Source organism: Pygocentrus nattereri, chromosome 21 (assembly GCF_015220715.1).
Source record: "Pygocentrus nattereri isolate fPygNat1 chromosome 21, fPygNat1.pri, whole genome shotgun sequence".
Classification (NCBI taxonomy): domain Eukaryota; kingdom Metazoa; phylum Chordata; class Actinopteri; order Characiformes; family Serrasalmidae; genus Pygocentrus; species Pygocentrus nattereri.
In genome coordinates this window covers 2,591,730-2,610,715 of record NC_051231.1, presented here as the reverse complement: position 1 = coordinate 2,610,715, position 18,986 = coordinate 2,591,730, and the positions used below count along the sequence as shown (strand labels likewise).

The 18,986-nt window shown below is 45.8% G+C and overlaps 2 protein-coding genes across 6 annotated transcripts in view; both read right to left on the bottom strand.

Moving 5' to 3' along the window:
- Positions 1 to 1,942: 1,942 nt before the first annotated feature.
- Positions 1,943 to 9,736, bottom strand: cstf1 (cleavage stimulation factor, 3' pre-RNA, subunit 1). Of its 3 annotated transcripts, none has more exons than XM_037532070.1 (6): positions 9,674 to 9,736; positions 7,119 to 7,307; positions 6,002 to 6,279; positions 4,055 to 4,252; positions 2,841 to 3,231; positions 1,943 to 2,664 (listed from the first exon to the last, which is right to left on the bottom strand). In XM_037532070.1, exons 2-6 carry the CDS (start codon positions 7,285 to 7,287, stop codon positions 2,405 to 2,407), a joined length of 1,296 nt encoding a protein of 431 aa, XP_037387967.1. In that variant the 5' UTR covers positions 7,288 to 7,307; positions 9,674 to 9,736; the 3' UTR covers positions 1,943 to 2,404. The 3 variants fall into 3 exon arrangements, with proteins under 3 accessions (XP_037387967.1, XP_017573434.1, XP_017573435.1); XM_017717945.2 differs by lacking the exon at positions 9,674 to 9,736 and adding an exon at positions 9,164 to 9,275; XM_017717946.2 differs by lacking the exon at positions 9,674 to 9,736 and adding an exon at positions 7,408 to 7,531.
- A 5,310-nt stretch (positions 9,737 to 15,046) lies between these two features.
- The window catches only part of eif4g3a (eukaryotic translation initiation factor 4 gamma, 3a), a 90,604-nt gene continuing 86,664 nt past the window's right edge, over positions 15,047 to 18,986 (bottom strand). For all 3 annotated transcript variants that reach the window (XM_037532216.1, XM_037532214.1, XM_037532215.1), the window contains exons 31-34: positions 18,420 to 18,566; positions 18,029 to 18,110; positions 16,814 to 16,960; positions 15,047 to 16,109 (exon numbers count right to left, since the gene is read on the bottom strand). In XM_037532216.1, coding sequence (XP_037388113.1) covers positions 15,928 to 16,109; positions 16,814 to 16,960; positions 18,029 to 18,110; positions 18,420 to 18,566 — 558 coding nt within the window. In that variant the 3' untranslated portion in view covers positions 15,047 to 15,927. The remainder of the gene's footprint in view (positions 16,110 to 16,813; positions 16,961 to 18,028; positions 18,111 to 18,419; positions 18,567 to 18,986) is intronic.

Below are 18,986 nucleotides of genomic sequence, written 5' to 3'. Positions count from 1 at the left end.
CAGACCACAAAACATGGTGAGAGGTTCAGGCGAAGCTTCAAACCCACACGGGCTGCTGTGATCGCTCGGATATGAGGGCGATGCGACGGTTTCATTTCTCTTTTCAGCAACGACGCAATGCGTTACTGATGAGCAGCGCTGATCTTATGAAGCATCAAACGCTACTCGTGCGCTGTCCGTATCGCTTCGGACTGAACCTCCAGGCGGGACTCGGTGAGTGAATTACAAGATAGGACCATGAGGTGCTTCACATCTAATGAGATTAAAAAAAAGAGCAGGGCTTATTGATCAGAATCAGATCACATGATCAAAGAACACATGAGCACCAAACACAAGCATAAACTAAAAGGGAATAATTAGATGTAACAACATTGATTAAACGCTTGAGTGAACGTTAATACATACGAAAAGTTCGGTTAGCTGTCAGTGATTTATGAATGTAATATTGTACATCCATCCATCTATCCATCCATCCATTTTCTAAGCCGCTTCTCCGTCAGGGTCGCTGGGGATGCTGGAGCCTAACCCAGCAGTCATCGGGCGGAAGGCAGGATACGCCCTGGACAGGTCGCCAGTCCATCGCAGGGCAGACAGACAGTCACTCACACCCAGGGGCAATTTAGCATGTCCAATTGGCCTGACTGCATGTCTTTGGACTGTGGGAGGAAACCGGAGAACCCGGAGGAAACCCACGCAGACACGGGGAGAACATGCAGACTCCACACAGAGAAGACCCCGGGGAATCGAACCCAGGCCCTCCTTGCTGTGAGGCGACAGCGCCACCCACCACTTCACTGTGCCGCCCCTTAATATTGAACAGCTCGACACAAACATTTACATTTTTAAACAAATTTGAATTTCTCTCATTTTAACCATGTTAGTTTGTGTCTTAAAGGTAACAAAAATGCTTCTTAGTTTTATTATTTCACTATTTATTTCCGTGAGATCAGCTTAGAGCTGGGCAATATGTGCCTAAAAAAAAATGTAATAAATAAAAATCACGATATTTAAAGTAGTTTTTACAACGCCCACAATATATCAACGTTTTTTAAATGCCATACTGTCCCAGCTAATGTCAGAAAAATGAACAGTCAGAAACCATGAATCCAATCATCTGTATTCAACGTTTGACTGGAGCAGTTTGTGAAAACACTAACGCTGGTTGCTCTTTATGATCAGCCCTGCAGTTCGGCCGAGTTAAAGGACTGATGATATTCATTACACGCTCAGAAAAGCTACAGTGACACGATCATGTCAATGATCATTATAACGATAAGTATTGTAAAACGAGCTATTTCATGCTAAATTCTCCATAATTTAATATAGTAGTTCCCTTTCTACACTCCACTGCCACTTTATTAGGTATGTTCAGTTGCTTGTTAACACAAATAGCTGATCAGCCAATCACACGGCCGCAGCTCACTGCATTCAGGCATGTAGAGGTGGTCAAGACGACCTGCTGAAGTGCAGACCGAGCATCAGAACGGGGAAGAAAGGGGATTTAAGGGGCTTTGAACGTGGCGTGGTTGTTGGTGCCAGACGGGCTGGTCTGAGTATTTCAGAAACTGCTGATCTGCTGGGATTTTCACACACAACCATCTCTAGGGTTCACAGAGAACGGTCCAAAAAAGAGGAAATATCCAGTGAGCGGTCAGTTGTGTGGACGAAAATGCCTTGTTGGTGTGAGGTCAGAGGAGAATGGGCAGACTGGTTCCAGATGATAGAAAGGCAACAGGAACTCAAATAACCAACCAGAATCTCTGAGGAACGTTTCCAACACTTTGTTGAAAGTCTGACAAGAAGAATTAAAGCAGTTCTGAAGGCAAAAGGGGGTCCAGCCTTTTACTAGCATGGTGTACCTAATAAAGTGGCTGGTGAGTGTACATTGCAGCATAACAGACCGAAACAAAGCCAATTTCTTTTCTTTTATTTTTTTTTTTTATTTAAAAAAAAAAAAGGCTCAATGCATCAAACATGAACTGAGAAAGCAACAAAATTCACTAGTCACTCACAGATAAACTGTGTCCATCCTCTTTTCAAATGTGGGAGAAAACGGAGGAAAAAGTACGTTTGTCCTTCCAGCCATTCAGAATATGCAACAATATTAAGCTTACGTTTATCATCACCGGCCAAAATGACACCAAGTACACTTGGCTCAAAAACAGTGGAAGGAAGCTACGCAAAATCTTCATGGTGAAATGGCGCCCTCCAGTGGTGGCCATAGCAGCCAGCAGAAACGACAGGCCTTCTGACATCACTTTAACAGTCTGATGGCATTTAGTACTGTCCAACACACACGCGCACACACGCGCACACACGCGCACACACGCGCACACACACACACGCACGCGCACGCACACACACACGCACGCACACACACACGCACACCTAACCCCCCCTCCCCTCAGTCGGTGGTGGTACGGCGGTACCAGAATCGCGCTCTGAAGTCGTCGCTGCAGGTCATGAAGCCAGGGTTAGTTGGAGAGTGGACGATGCATCGGACGATGTTATTGTGTCCAAGGCTCAGCAGATTTTTCCTCTCGGCTGTACGAGAGTCCCAGCAGCACAGGCTGACCGTGCGCTCGTCCGGCAGCAGCACGTAATCCTCCGTGTGGTTGAACACACCCTGCGTCCGGTGAGTCTGACGGCCGCTCAGACCCGCGCCTGCAGAAAAAAAAACACCATGAAGACGCGACACGGTGGTGAATACAACCTGATCTGGTGCCAGCAAGACAATCGGAAAGAAAGGTCCATATGGCCTAGGAGAGGGAATCACCACGATACATCTATCACAATACGACTACGACCTACTGCATCTATGCTACACGTGGCATTGTCACCTGTGTATTTGACAAGTGTCCGGCCGGTGGAGATTTCCCACAGTTTGGCGACCGAGTCCTTCCCGCTGGACAGGATATATTTGGAGTTTTTGGAGAAGACAGCTGAGCAGACCTCGGCTCCGTCGTGGGCTTTCTCGAAGGTGGTGACGCAGCGGTTAGAGACGCCGTCCCACAGCTTGATGCTGCCATCCTTGCTGCAGGTGACGTAGCTGTTGGCGGTGGGGTTGTAGTTGACGCCGCAGATGGTGTCCGTGTGCTGGTCCAGTGGGTTCCATGACACGAAACACTGGAAGGTGTTTACGTCGTAGAGACGCAGGGTGGGATGCTGAGTGCCCACTAGCAGGTAATCTCCTGACGGGTGGAAGGAAATGGAGCGCAACATTTCAGCTTCCTGTGGGGAAAAAATGCCGATTCCATAAGCCTTGAGTGCCGTTTGCTTCACAATACTAATGGTGAAAGAATCTGAAGCAACAGTTGTGCAAAACAAATCATTTACGGAATTTTCCCATTCATCCCAAGCAGCTAACAAGCACTGGAAGCTTATAAGTTTATAAGTGATACTTTTTTTAAATCCCACAAACGGGGAAATTCCACCTCCGCATTTAACCCATCCGTGAAGTGAAACACCACATACACACTAGTGAACACACACATTAGGGGGCATTTTACATTACATTTATGGCATTTGGCTGACGCTCTTATCCAGAGCGACTTATAATTTGATCATTTTACACAGGGAGGCCAAGGTGGTGTTAGGAGTCTTGCCCAAGGACTCTTATTGGTATAGTGTAGGGTGTTTGCCCAGGTGGGGATTGAACCCCAGACTACAGCGTAGAAGGCAGAGGTGTTACCCACTTCACTATCCAACCACCGGGGCAGAGAGCACACCTGCCTGGAGCGGTGGGCAGCCCTATCCGCAGCACCCGGGGAGCAATTGGGGGTTAGGTGTCTTGCTCAAGGACATGGGGATCGAACCGGCGACCTTCCGGTCACAGGGCCAGTTCCCTAACCTCCAGCCCACGACTGCCACCACTAGTCACTAGTTCAGCAACAATGAAATAGCCTAAACTTTATCTACGGGCATCAAGCAACTAAAGGATCAATATTTAACATATAACCAATGTGTCAAAATAGTCCCTGTTACAAGAGAAACAGACGCTTTCCAACAACCAGGCACTTCTGCTTCACTCATCCTGCATCATACGGTGCTCTACCTGGATATATTTGAAGGCTCTTTTAGCGGAGGGTTTGGAATAGTCGAAGAGTTTGAGCGTGTAGTCGCGTGATCCCGAGGCCAGTATCTGCTCGGTGGGGTGAAAGGCCAGACAGGTCACTTCGTCCACGTGGTCATACAGCGTTCTGATCACAGGATGGTTCTCCATGTTCTGCTGCGCGGTCTCATTCATCATTACCTGAGGGGGTCAGAGCCACAAGCCTGATGTTATAACAGAGTTGTTCCCCTGAAACACAGCCCTGTTTAGCATGTCAGCATGTGGTGCAGCTCATTCTTTACACCACAGTTTGTCCTGACAAGATGCATCTTATTACTGACCCAAAGGATATCATTGCCTGCCTATACGTCATCATGCCATGGAAATATGTAAACATTCTTGATTTCTGCACCGTTATTGCCTGTGAGCGGGTAAACGGGAGGATTCTCGAGAGGCCGACAGCAGTTTGTGGTGGTTGCTGTGACCAAAAGTATAAACTCACACATATAAGCAGAAGAAAACTCAGACAAACTATACATTACAGGCAAATGTGTGTCTGTAGTAGTTTAGTAGTAGTCTAGTCATTTATAGGGGTTAAACTAGGAGTAACCCCCCCCCCCCTCCCTCAAGTTGTGCAGCCCTGGTTTGCTGATTTTCTTTGGCCCAGTCCCATTTCTTCTTTTAACCCTCACCCCTTGTTCCTGAGCTACAGGGCAGTGGTTGAGATCTTACCTCTGAAATGAAACCCTCTAATAAAAGAGCATCACTTCATTAACAGCTACCAGCGCCGCTCTGTAGGCGGCCCTGCCCGTCTGCAGGGACAGCAGAGGAGGGGAAAGTTCAGCTCCTCACTGCTGGGCTTTAGTTACATTTAGGGGTCATACGCCTTCAAAGAGGGGGGCAGTTATTTATTATCACCCCCCCCCTAATTCTTCAGTGATGTGAAGCTGAAGTCAGATATTCTCCAGATTCTTGTTTGAATTTTCCCGTTCCACCTTAAATGCTGCAGCAGGTACATTCTGGCGCTTCAGTCGTCAGAACTGCTGGACTATTTAAGGTGGAACGGGAAAGTTACCCAGCTGGCTACCAAGACATTAGTGTACTATTAGTGACAAATGACATTAAACGAAGATAAAACAGGGGTTATTCTCACATTTGTGGGTTTCTTTGGTCTCTTGTTCTCAGTCTTGCTGGTTTTATCTCTCTGTTTGGAGGTTCATGTAGCCCCAACACTTCACCCCACCCCTCTATCTCAGTGAAAATTGGGACCCCCCCCAACACTAGACATGAACGCGCAAAACAGAGGGCTAAGAGGGAGGTGCGAGGGGTGAATCAGGACTGGGCCTTTGAGTCTCATACAGATCAGACGTAGCTGAAGCTGCTTATTTTCATTTCTCATTCCAGCTGAAATTATGCAGCAGTTACGTTCAGACGCCAGACGCCAGCTACTTTAATACTTTAATTATCTCAGTGCAGATTATAAATGACAAGAGTAAGAAATGAAGATGAAAAAGTGCAGATTTTAGAAGTTATTTTGTATGACGGCTGTGTGTGTGTGTGTGTGTGTGTGTGTGTGTGTGTGTGTGTGTGTAGCAGGAGAAATCTTGGACAGGGCTACTCTGCATCATGTCACTCCTGGTCTGAGAACAATTTCCACTATGGCTCAGTTTAAAACGCTAATAAAAATGCAATGAAAGTGTTTTAATCCCAATAATACATTTAAAATGGTGAGACACCGACTCCAGTCTGCTCATCTACCTCACTCATTAAATTTAAACCTACGTTTTACGATTAAATTAATTACAAAATTTTATTATATAAACAAAAACCTGCAGTGAATCTGAACGTTTCAAGGATAATTACTCCCTGATGCTTTCTGGGGGAGTAAAAGTACACAGGTAACAGTGACTCTCTATACGTATCAGTGATGCTACTGTTGTTTATGTTTACCTCTAGTGGCATGGCACTCTTGGCCAGCATGCGCTCTGTGTCCAAGATTTTAATGGAGGCGTCAGCGGAGCCAGTCGCTATGAGCTGCCCGTCTCGGCTGTAGGTGGCCACACGGCACGGGCCCTTATGGGACGTCACGTAACAGGTCTCATACTCTGAGGCTTCTGGGGACATCGTCTGTACGTCTGCATCGAACTCCAAATCAATGCCCACTCCCGGAGCCACCGTGTCCGAACGGCCAATAGCGTACTGCACCGCGCTGTCGTCGTTCTCCATCCCTGTGATCACGCAGAGGACAGAACAAATGATGAATGCCCACCAACCAATGAGAAGCACATGTTAAACCAAATCATGTTAGATTCCAGTGAAAATGAGTTCACAAAGAAATGAGACGATGCAGACGGTTCCCACTCGTTTAGGTAAGAGACTCTAATCCGTCATTAATGTGATGAACCGGCCTGAACTGACCCTCATGAGCTCCTCCTACTCGGTGACGTCACGTGACTGACGGAGTCACTTTCATACGTGGTCCAAGATCGGATACGTATTATTACCTTAATGTGACGCTCAGATTGGAGCTCATGAGCTTTTTCCCCCACTGCGCTGCGGCATCATTCAGCGTTACCGTGGCAACAGCGCTGACCAGACGTTAAAGCCTGTAAACGGCGGAAAAGCAGCTCATCTCACCTTTTCCTCCTCCGTCTGGCTCTAATAATGAAGCTGAGAGCTGATCAGAGTTAATGATCTTCTCAGCGATGCTCGATCTGCTCGTTAGTTTGTGCTGATGATGCCGGTGACATCACGGAGTAGGAGGAGCTCATGAGGGGCATTTCAGGCCGGTTCATCACATTAATGACGGATTTGAATCACTGACCTAAATGAGTGGGAACCGTCGAGTCAGAGAGACCGGATCTGAGCGACGAGGCTTGTAATGTGAACGCAGCTACAGTGGCTCAGCTCCAAACCACGTTGCAGTTAGGCAGTCTCACAGCCTGGCTTACACACCACACATTAAAGCACCACATCACATAACAGTAGGAGTCGTTTCAAAGCTGGACTACACCTTCTACTTTCTACCACAGCGTTCCTCTAACGTCCCCTTTACTCCAAGACCCACCAATCTTAGCGAGCTGCATGAGCTGCTCTGACGGAGACACCACAGTCTGGGGCTTCACTTCATTGATGAGGCTGTTGGCGATGTTGGTGTAGCCGTCATACAGCAACTGGCTGATGATGAGCTTGTACAGGTGCTGTCTGTCCTTCAGCGTCGGTTTGGGGCGATACATCTTTCCAGATCAGATCCTTCCTACGGAAAAGCAACAAAAACAGAAACTTCTCACTGTTTACATCGTGTGAAGATAACCGGACAAACAGACCAACAGAACTAGAACAGAGTTCATAATTACTTGGAATTAAACCTTGTTTTTCATTTGGGCTCATTCTGCCTCCCACATTCACACTTACTTCGAGTTTATGAGGCTTCAGAGCAGCAATTACCAGCAGGGCTCCTTACTAAGTCGTGGCCACGCATTAGGATCTCATTCCTAGGCGTTAATAAGTCGTGGCCACGCATTAGGATCTCATTCCTAGGTGTTAATAAGTCGTGGCCACGCATTAGGATCTCATTCCTAGGCATTAATAAGTCGTGGCCACGCATTAGGATCTCATTCCTAGGCGTTAATAAGTCGTGGCCACACATTATTTTTATTTATACAGGATGTCACCAGCAGGGCTCCTTACTAAGTCGTGGCCACGCATTAGGATCTCATTCCTAGGCGTTAATAAGTTGTGGCCACCCATTATTTTCATTTATACAGGACGTCACCAGCAGGGCTCCTTACTAAGTCGTGGCCACGCATTAGGATCTCATTCCTAGGCAATAAGAAGTCGTGGCCACACATTATTTTCATTTATACAGGACGTCACCAGCAGGGCTCCTTACTAAGTCGTGGCCACGCATTAGGATCTCATTCCTAGGCGATAATAAGTCGTGGCCACACATTATTTTCATTTATACAGGACGTCACCAGCAGGGCTCCTTACCAAGTCGTGGCCACGCATTAGGATCTCATTCCTAGGTGTTAATAAGTCGTGGCCACGCATTATTTTCATTTATACAGGACGTCACCAGCAGGGCTCCTTACTAAGTCGTGGCCACGCATTAGGATCTCATTCCTAGGCAATAAGAAGTCGTGGCCACACATTATTTTCATTTATACAGGACGTCACCAGCAGGGCTCCTTACTAAGTCGTGGCCACGCATTAGGATCTCATTCCTAGACAATAATAAGTCGTGGCCACACATTATTTTCATTTATACAGGACATCACCAGCAGGGCTCCTTACTAAGTCGTGGCCACGCATTAGGATCTCATTCCTAGGCAATAAGAAGTCGTGGCCACACATTATTTTCATTTATACAGGACATCACCAGCAGGGCTCCTTACTAAGTCGTGGCCACGCATTAGGATCTCATTCCTAGGCGATAATAAGTCGTGGCCACACATTATTTTCATTTATACAGGACGTCACCAGCAGGGCTCCTTACCAAGTCGTGGCCACGCATTAGGATCTCATTCCTAGACAATAATAAGTCGTGGCCACGCATTAGGATCTCATTCCTAGGCGATAATAAGTCGTGGCCAAGCATTATTTTCATTTATACAGGACGTCACCAGCAGGGCTCCTTACCAAGTCGTGGCCACGCATTAGGATCTCATTCCTAGACAATAATAAGTCGTGGCCACGCATTAGGATCTCATTCCTAGGCGATAATAAGTCGTGGCCAAGCATTATTTTCATTTATACAGGACGTCACCAGCAGGGCTCCTTACTAAGTCGTGGCCACGCATTACGTTGATCTTGGACTGAAACACAAGGACATGGCGCTCACTGTCGTCGGGCTACGGAGCCCCAGCTGGTGACAGACAAAAAAATAATGCGTGGCCACGACTTAGCAAGGCGCGGGAACGAGATCGTTAAGTCGTGGCAACGAGATCATTAAATCGTGGGAACGAGATCGTGTCTTACTAAATCGTGGCCACGCATTATGTTATATTTCTACAGGATGGCCCCAGCGTGGCTCTGTATCGGGCACCTCTGGTCCTTGCTGTCTGACGAGCCTGTCTTTTGCGAGGGAACGCGATGTTTTTTTGTTTTAACCTCGGCGCCCGGATGTGAACGTAGATGTTTCTCCCCTTCGGTCTAAACTCCTGAGCAGCCGAGTGTCTCCTTTTAATCCACGGAAAAGGAAAACCGGGAATTTTGAGCTTTTATTGACCGAAATCCCAGAAAACGGTCCCACAGCGCCGCGAGCGGACCGGACCAGCCCGGTTAGCCCGGCTGCTAACGGCTCTGCGAGGAGCTCAGCAGCTTTGGTGGTTGATCCGTGATAAAAACCACATTCGCTTCATTACGTTCGCTCTTTTTCGTGACTTGAGCGAAAGCGCCGAGAAAGACGGGCTAATCCCGTCATATTAACCCGGGAAAAACGAGCGTTAGCCCGGCTGCTCTGTAGCCTGTTAGCTTCACTCGCTAAAGAAGCTCCAGCTTCAGTTTCCGGACATCAGGAAAAAAAAATCCGCGATTTTCCTTCTTGTTTTTCAGCGATTCGGGAGGTTTTTCAGGCAATTTTTCTCGAATTATTTACAAAATTAAAAATGAATGACTTACCAGAGCTACTACCACACGGCCCTTGTACACGGAACTGTGGGAAACAACACGACAAAATAAAAGTCACTAATTTAAAAAATATATTTAGATTTTAAAAAATGCATAGTTGGAGTTATATATTTTAAACAATATTTAATGTATCTTTTACTATTTGGACTGATACTGTTTTTTTACACTTTTCATTCTGTGTTTCACAAACTGTACCTACTGATTCACACATTTATATACACTGCTCAAAAAAATAAAGGGAACACTTAAACAACACAATATAACTCCCAGTAAATCAAACTTCTGTGAAATCAAACTGTCCACTTAGGAAGCAACACTGACAATCAGTTTCACAGCTGTTGTGCAAATGGAACAGACAACAGGTGGAAATTACTGGCAATTAGCAAGACACACTCAGTAAAGGAGTGGTTCTGCAGGTGGGACCACAGACCACTTCTCAGCACCTTTCTGCTTTCTGGCTGATGTTTTGGTCACTTTTGAATGTTGGTGGTCTTTCACACTCGTGGTAGCAGGAGACGGACTCTACAACCCACACAAGTGGCTCAGGTAGTACAGCTCATCCAGGATGGCACATCAATGCGAGCAGTGGCAAGAAGGTTTGCTGTGTCTGTCAGCGTAGTGTCCAGAGGCTGGAGGCGCTACCAGGAGACAGGCCAGTACACCAGGAGACGTGGAGGAGCCCGTAGGAGGGCAACAACCCAGCAGTAGGACCGCTACCTCCGCCTTTGTGCAAGGAGGAACAGGAGGAGCTGCCAGAGCCCTGCAACATGACCTCCAGCAGGCCACAAATGTGCATGTGTCTGCACAAATGATTAGAAACCGACTCCATGAGGATGGTATGAGGGTCCGACGTCCACAGATGGGGGTTGTGCTCACAGCCCAACACCGTGCAGGACGCTTGACATTTGCCAGAGAACACCAGGATTGGCAAATTCGCCACTGGCGCCCTGTGATCTTCACAGATGAAAGCAGGTTCACACTGAGCACATGTGACAGACGTGACGGAGTCTGGAGACGCCATGGAGAGCGATCTGCTGCCTGCAACATCCTTCAGCATGACCGGTTTGGCAGTGGGTCAGTAATGGTGTGGGGTGCCATTTCTTTGGAGGGCCGCACAGCCCTCCATGTGCTCGCCAGAGGTAGCCTGACTGCCATTAGGTACCGAGATGAGATCTTCAGACCGCTTGTGAGACCATATGCTGGTGCGGTTGGCCCTGGGTTCCTCCTAATGCACGACAATGCTAGACCTCATGTGGCTGGAGTGTGTCACCAGTCCCTGCAAGATGAAGGCATTGAAGCTATGGACCGGCCCGCCTGTTCCCCAGACCTGAATCCGATTGAGCACATCTGGAACATCATGTCTCGCTCCATCCACCAACACCACGTTGCACCACAGACTGTCCAGGAGTTGGCGGATGCTTTAGTCCAGGTCTGGGAGGAGATCCCTCAGGAGACCCTCTGCCACCTCATCAGGAGCTGCCCAGGCGTTGTAGGGAGGTCATACAGGCACGTGGAGGCCACACACAACACTGAGCCTCATTCTGACTTGTTTTAAGGACATCACATCAAAGTTGGATCAGCCTGTCGTGTGTTTTTCCACTTTAATTTTGTGTGTGACTCCAAATCCAGGCCTCCATTGGTTAATAAATCTGATTTCCATTGATTTTTGTGTGATTTTGTTGTCAGCACATTCAACTTTGTACAGAGTATTTCATTTATTCGGATCTAGGATGTTATTTGAGTGTTCCCTTTATTTTTTTTGAGCAGTGTATTTTTTCTCGTTACGTTTTGTCTTATTTTCTACCCTGATGTGTATTATACTTCAGTATATAGTTATAGATTTATACAAAAAATTCACTAACATTTTGAAAGAAGGCATATTTATCTATAACAGTGACAGCAGTAGGAACAGAAGTGTTTCTACCAGTGATTTTGTCTCATTCTATGCCCTAATTAAAGCTGTTTGAGGATCGTTTTTAAAGTATGAAGTCTGGCAAAAATATATTTGGGGACAAATGTTCCTTAAAGTAGTAGCGTAATACGTGTGACGGGAAGCTTTTTGTCATAAGACAAAACTTTTATTTCTGAAACCTCATGGGAAAAAAAAAACGTCCATTTCTGTTCCTTTCTATTGACCATTCATGATAAATTGCTCACATGATGAAAAGTGCAGCTCATTTCAAATGGTGTGTGTGTGTGTGTATGTATGTGTGTGTGTGTGTATATATATATATATATACATATATATATATATATATATATATATATATATATATATATGACGTCCGCCCACCCTTTGCAGCTATAACAGCTTCAACTCTTCTGGGAAGGCTTTCCACAAGGGTTAGGAGTGTTTATGGGAATTTTTGACCGTTCTTCCAGAAGCTCATTTGTGAGGTCAGACACTGATGTTGGACGAGAAGGCCTGGCTCACAGTCTCCGCTCTAATTCATCCCAAAGGTGTTCTATGGGGTTGAGGTCAGGACTCTGTGCAGGCCAGTCAAGTTCTTCCACACCAAACTGGCTCATCCACGTCTTTATGGACCTGCTTTGTGCACTGGTGCTCAGTTATGTTGGAACTCCTGAGAGTGACCCATTCTTTCACTAATGTCTGTAGAAGCAGTCTGCAGGCCTAGGGGCTCGGCTTTATACACCTGTGGCCATGGAAGTGACTGGAACACCTGAATTTAATGATTTGGATATATATATATACACACACACACACGGGCGGCACGGTGGAGCGGTGGGTAGCGCTGTCGCCTCACAGCGAGGAGGGCCTGGGTTCGATTCCCTGGCCGGGCGGCCAGGGTCCTCTCTGTGTGGAGTTTGCATGTTCTCCCCGTGTCTGCGTGGGTTTCCTCCGGGTTCTCCGGTTTCCTCCCACAGTCCAAAGACATGCAGTCAGGCCAATTGGACGTGCTAAATTACCCCTGGGTGTGAGTGACTGTCTGTGTCTGTCTGTCTGCCCTGCGATGGACTGGCGACCTGTCCAGGGTGTATCCTGCCTTTCGCCCGAAGACTGCTGGGATAGGCTCCAGCATCCCCCCGCGACCCTGACGGAGAAGCGGCTTAGAAAATGGATGGATGGATGGATATATATACACACACACACACACACACACACACACACAGAAAACCTCATCTCAATTTTACATAATTTGAAAGGTACTTTGTTTTTCTTTACATTGCATGTAAATTTCATGTTGACTGGACCAAAAAAAAAGTGCCCAAAATGGTAAAAACTCTGGTTCCATTGACTTACATTAACAGTAAATTGTTTTTCCTTCTCCTGTACAGTTCCCATTTTGGAGATTTTGAGGTTTTGTTCCAACAGCAGCGAGACATAAATACAGTATCCCACAAAAGGAAGCCTGATTTGACTGTTTTCTAATACCGCTATATCTGACCTACTGACTGGGCACCTTCTTAAACACTATAAAACGCCCCTGACACACACCGATTACTGGCCTGTGCAGTTACCGCTGCGCCACCGGGAAGCAACACAGATTTGTTTCTACAAATTTTCTATCTTTTGATGGGACGACGCTGTAGAAATGAAACTTGGATACAAGTGGTCAGTGTGCAGCTTGTATAGCAGAGCAGATTTACTGTTCTCTGAAAAGAACAACACACAGACATTAATGTCTAAATAGCTGTGTGAGTGTGTGTTGTTCTTTTCAGAGGACAGTGAATCTGCACTGCTGGACAAGCTGCACACTGACCACTTTTACTTATATCAGAGTTTCAGTTCTACAGTGACGTCCTATCAGAAGAGAACGAGATATCTGCAGAGGGTGAATAATTTAAGAACCACACCCATCATCGTAGAGAGCGGTCTCATTTTTAGGGTCCAAAAGGTAACTGGACAATTGGCCCTTCAGCTGTTCTATGGCCAGATGTGTTATTCCCTCATTATTTCACAAGTAAGCAGGTAAAAGGTCTAGAGCTGATTTCAAGTATAGCATTCAGAATAAGTTGTTAACTCCATCCATCCATCCATCCATCCCTTTTCTAAGCTGCTTTTCCGTCAGGGTCGCGGGGGGTGCTGGAGCCTATCCCAGCAGTCTTTGGGCGAAAGGCAGGATACACCCTGGACAGGTCGCCAGTCCATCGCAGGGCAGACAGACACAGACAGTCACTCACACCCAGGGGCAATTTAGCACGTCCAATTGGCCTGACTGCATGTCTTTGGACTGTGGGAGGAAACCGGAGAACCCGGAGGAAGCCCGCACAGACACGGGGAGAACATGCAAACTCCACACGGGGAGGACCCTGGTCACCCGGCCGGGGAATCGAACCCAGGCCCTCCTCGCTGTGAGGCGACAGCGCTACCCACCACGCCACCCCCATATGAAATCCAAAGATCTGAAATACTAAACCAAACCCACCAGAGAAAAAACCATCAGGTTGGCCAAATCAACTATCTGGTACTTTCTTCAAAAGAAAGAACGCATTGGTGACGTGAGAAACACTGAATGTGAAACCGCTTCACAACAGTTGGGCAGATCCACGAGGTGGGCTCATCTGTATCAATCAGTCAAACAAGGGAAAACATAGAGGGTCTATTCCAAGATGTAAACCACTGGTAAGATTAAATACAGTTTGCCAAAAACATGCAAAGAAACATCTGATCTGTGAAGCATGGTGGAGGTAGTGTTATGGAGATATGTGGGCATGTATAGCAGTGAACAGAACTGGTTAGCTTGTATGTATTGCCAAGAGTGCTTTAAGGCAAAGACGTGGGACGTTCTGCAATGGCCAAGTCAATCATCTGACCTCAATTCAATTGATTACCCATTTCATTTCACGGCTGCAGTAAAGGCCTAACAGAGCCTCAGGGAGGAAGCCCAGCATCTACTCATGTCTGGGTTCTAGACTTCAGGCAATGATTGACTGCAAAGGATTTGCAACCACATATCAAAACTGACAATATCTATACTTGTTCCTCTGTCCTTTTCATTTTGAGCACCTGAAGTGCTTGGAATTCCAACTCCATTTGATTTGGATGTAAATGCACTCGAATTAAACCAAACGTCTAAACTTATACTCGTTATATTAACTCCAATATGCTGCAGCAGACAGCTAAAAAAACAATAACTGGTCGATGTCCAAATATTTATGGACCAGACCGCAAGTACAGCATTCAGCAAATCAGGTTACGTTATTTAAACGTGCAATTTTACGTGAATCGTCTGAAACCTCATCACTAGAAAGTCTGATGAATTTGTGTTTTCCATGGATTCGTTTGATAATTCAACGACGGACAATGTTTAAATCAGTCAGACAGGCGGTGACTGAAGAGATATCGACGCCCTTTTTCGAGAAAAAAAGTGCAAAGCTGAAATAGACAACAGAAACAGGGTGTTTTGTTTTTTAAATATCTTTTACAGTCTTTAATATATTTACAAGTTTTACATTTCCTTTATAGATCTTTATTACAAGCAGACAGAGCGACTCTGGAGCTGGTTTGACTTGCATTAGTAGTGTTTTGCATCTTTTAACCCCCAAATTCACTTAGTGTTTGTCATTTGTTCACTTATTTATCTGTCCTATGCATTTTTTCCCAGATGCATTACCTTTATTGGAGAAAGCTGAACCGATATCCGCACTGAGCAAGACGAAGCAGCAGGAGCAGTTACTGGTGTTACTCAAGAGAACCTGAGACATAAACAACCAGAGAAAAACCACAGGTGTCTGTGTCTTTCCCTTCATACAAAACACCTCCATCCTCTTCAATCTTCTGTTAAGCCCAAATGACATGGAAGTCCAGGGAGGCTAAAACGACTTATTTCTTAAGAACTATTATTATTATTAAGATAATTATATATTCTGTTATTTCTACCACCAATGATCTCCGCATTGTGAGCACCTGCAAATGTTAAACAGACGTACGTATTTGCGGCCTTCTTAAAAAAATAATAAATTATAGAGTTCAGAACCTATTTCTTAAGTCTTTTCTTTAAATGTAACAAAAGCAACCAAAAACTTAAAATGTAAAAAAAAAAATCTATATAAGATACAAGGAGTTTAGGGCCCTGTCCCTCTTAATGGAGGGATACGAGCACAATATGACGGGGCGATCCAAAGCTGTACCGCAGGAACTGCGCTGCTGCCGTGTCTGTGCCTGGCCACCTGGGGGAGCAAGTCTCTAACTAGTCATTTAAGAGTTATGAAGTTGCAGTTTTTCGATGTATAATCAGCAGCGTGCCTCCGGGCCTTAAACAGCCGGCCGCCGCTTGTTCTGGTCAATTGTCTTCCGACTCTTCCTCTGCCTCTCGTAACCACGTGAAGAAGGCAGTGACGGATTTTAGCGCTATGCCCTTTCCCTCCTGCTCGGCCGGGTCTTTACTCGCTTCCCACTTGTAGAAAGCATCCTCTGAAATAACGTCCTCGTCATAGAGGCAGTCAAAGAACATCCGCAGCAGATCTACAGCAGAGAGAGAGAAAAAAACACAAACATAAAAGACATAAATAGACTGACGAATACACTGCAGCTTCTTCGTGTGTGTGTGTGTGTGTGTGTGTGTACATACAGTATCTCACAGAAGTGAGTGCACCCCTCACATTTCTGCTAATATGTTATTCTATCTTTTGATGGGACGACGCTGTAGAAATGAAACTCTGATATAAGTTAAAGTGGTCAGTGTGCAGCTTGTACAGCAGTGCAGATTTACTGTCCTCTGAAAAGAACAACACACAGACATTAATGTCTAAACAGCTGGCAGCACAAGTGAGTCCACCTCACAGTGAACATGTCCAGATTGCCCAGTCGTGTCGTCGTCCCTCCCTGGTTTCATGTGACTCGTTAGAGTTACAGGGTTCCAGGTGTGAATGGGGGGCTGTTAAATTTGTGGTTTTGGGTACAATTCGCTCACACTGACCACTGGATATTCAACACGGCACCTCATGGCAAAGAATCTCTGAGGATGTGAGAAATAGAACTGCTGCTCTAGAAGGTGCCCAGTCAGTCGGTCAGATTTAGCAGTATTAGAAAACCGGCGAATCACAGCTCCTTTCTTCTACAGACACTGAAAGCTTGCATCAGCTCCGATTTTTTACACACGGCGTGAATTTACAGTGAAAAATCACTGCAGTCATAAAAGAAATCAACACTGAGATTTGGCCACTTACTGGGTGGTTGATCCAGGTTCACTATCAATGCCTGCAGAGCATAAAGTGCCTGCAACTGACGCTCCGTATCGGAGTTCAGGTATTTGTGTAGCACAGGCAGGCGCTTCTGGATGATGGCTGTGTCCACTTTACAGGAAGAATTATCATCTGCACCAGAAAGAAAAGCACATTCATGAAATGATAAAGCAACCGATGCTGAGCTTAAACAGGGCAAGAGACACGGGCGCTACGGCCTGAATGAGGCCATCAAATCAAGTAAAACTTGCGTTCATGTGGCGTAATTACTTGTTAATGGTCTTCAGACTACAGCTTTGCAGTGCTTTGGCCATCCAAAAGTATCCAGACACCCCTTCTAAGTAGTTAATTCAGCTGCTTTTAGGTGCAACAATTGCCGACACATGCCTTCAGCTGCACTCGCACAGATACAGTCTCCACAGAAAAGCACTGCCAGTAGAACGAGGTGCTCTGGAGAAGCCAAACATGGGCCTAGGGTCACCAAGCCCAGTGCCAAGCATCAGCTAGAGGAGAACAAAGCCCCCCCCCCCCCCCCCCCAGCACTGGCTGTTAATTAGAGAGGCGTTTGTGATCCAGAACTAATCGTCCAACATCAGCACCTGACCTCACTAACGCGCTTGTTGGTGACAGCAATCAAATCCTCACAGCAATGTTCCGAGATCTAGTGTTAAGCCCTCCAGGAAGAGTAGAGGCTGTTACTGCAGCACATGGAGGACAAACCCCCTATTAAGACCCCTGATTTCAGAAGAAACATTAGATGAGTGTCGAATGAAGACGTTTTCTTTTTCTATTAATTAGCCTTTTATTTAATTGAACCCCTTAACAATGCAGGTTCATGCTCTACGCAGGCTTAATATTCAGTTAATACAGAGACTTCACCGTGACCCGATGGAGCTTGTCTTAGGTTACAGGCATGTGTAATAAAACACTTGTTAAGGGGTTAAATAAATTCTAATTTTTTGTAGAGCGACTTACAATTTGGTCATTTTACACAGGTGGGTGAAGGTGGTGTTGGGAGTCTTGCCCAAGGACTCTTATTAGTATAGTGTAGGGGGCTTGAACCCCACTTTACACTGTAGAAGGCAGAGGTGTTACCCACTACACTGTCCAACCGCACAGAATTAGTTAACATATGGTATCGCAGACATAGTCATAAAATTTCTTCTGATGGTGGCTAAGATTAGACAACTGATAACTCACCTGTAACTGCTGCCTTACACACTGCAGTCATTAAAGCTCTCAGGAAGGAGGAGGAGCTCATCTGAGATTCGTCTAAATTTGCCTGAAAGGGGAGAAGAGAACATTACAGTCAGAGATCAACGAAAGGTCCACCGTTTTACCTCATTTTGCTAAAATTCTGAATTATTTAATAAACATAAACACACACACACACACACACACACACACACACACACACACACACACACACACACACACACACATAGACAAAACACACCAAGCTTTACTTTTTCGTTCTTTGTAGATCTTCAGGCCTGAATATAGTCTGAATATCTAACAGAGCTGCAGCCGTGGCAGAGTGTGTTATAATGTGTGCGGGAGAGTGTGTATGTGTGTGGTGGCTCATGGTTACCTCCACCCAGTCGAATATCTGCTCATCGCTGGCCATGTCCACCAGCAGGAGGCGCTCTAGTTGTTTATGAAGCTCCTCTGAGGACAGGCTGGGTTTGGAGGCAGCGGACGAGGCGGAGGAGCAGTCGGACACAGTAAACTGCAGCTTCTGGGACGAGGTGAACAGAAAGAAGGCAAAGCGCTATGATGGACAGATCATGTTTCTGTACAGTACCGCCAGCTGGGCGATATGGCCAAAAATATTATCACGATAAATATCGTGATATAAATGTCAAACCATTATTTCTTTCAGGTTTGAAGGCTGATTTTTGCTCCTGAGTGTGTGTGTGTGTGTGTGTGTGTGTGTGTGTGTGTGTGTGTGTAATATATATATATATATATATATATATATTACACACACACACACACACACACACACACACACACACACACACACACACACAGGAGCAAAAATTGTCATTAATTAAAATGATTAAATGTTTTCCCGGCGACAGCCTTTAGATATTTATTTTATTTATTAAAATACCAGTTTCAACACATTCAGTACAGCCTATTTATATTTTATAGA

What these genes read in the sequence shown, in the direction of transcription:
- cstf1 (XM_037532070.1), bottom strand. Translation starts at nt 7,287, where the DNA reads ATGTATCGCCCCAAACCGACGCTGAAGGACAGACAGCACCTGTACAAG. An exon ending in GAGCCTTCAAATATATCCAG is followed by an intron (nt 3,232 to 4,054) that starts GTAGAGCACCGT and finishes TTTTCCCCACAG; the next exon opens with GAAGCTGAAATGTTGCGCTC. An exon ending in GACACTTGTCAAATACACAG is followed by an intron (nt 2,665 to 2,840) that starts GTGACAATGCCA and finishes TTTTTTCTGCAG; the next exon opens with GCGCGGGTCTGAGCGGCCGT.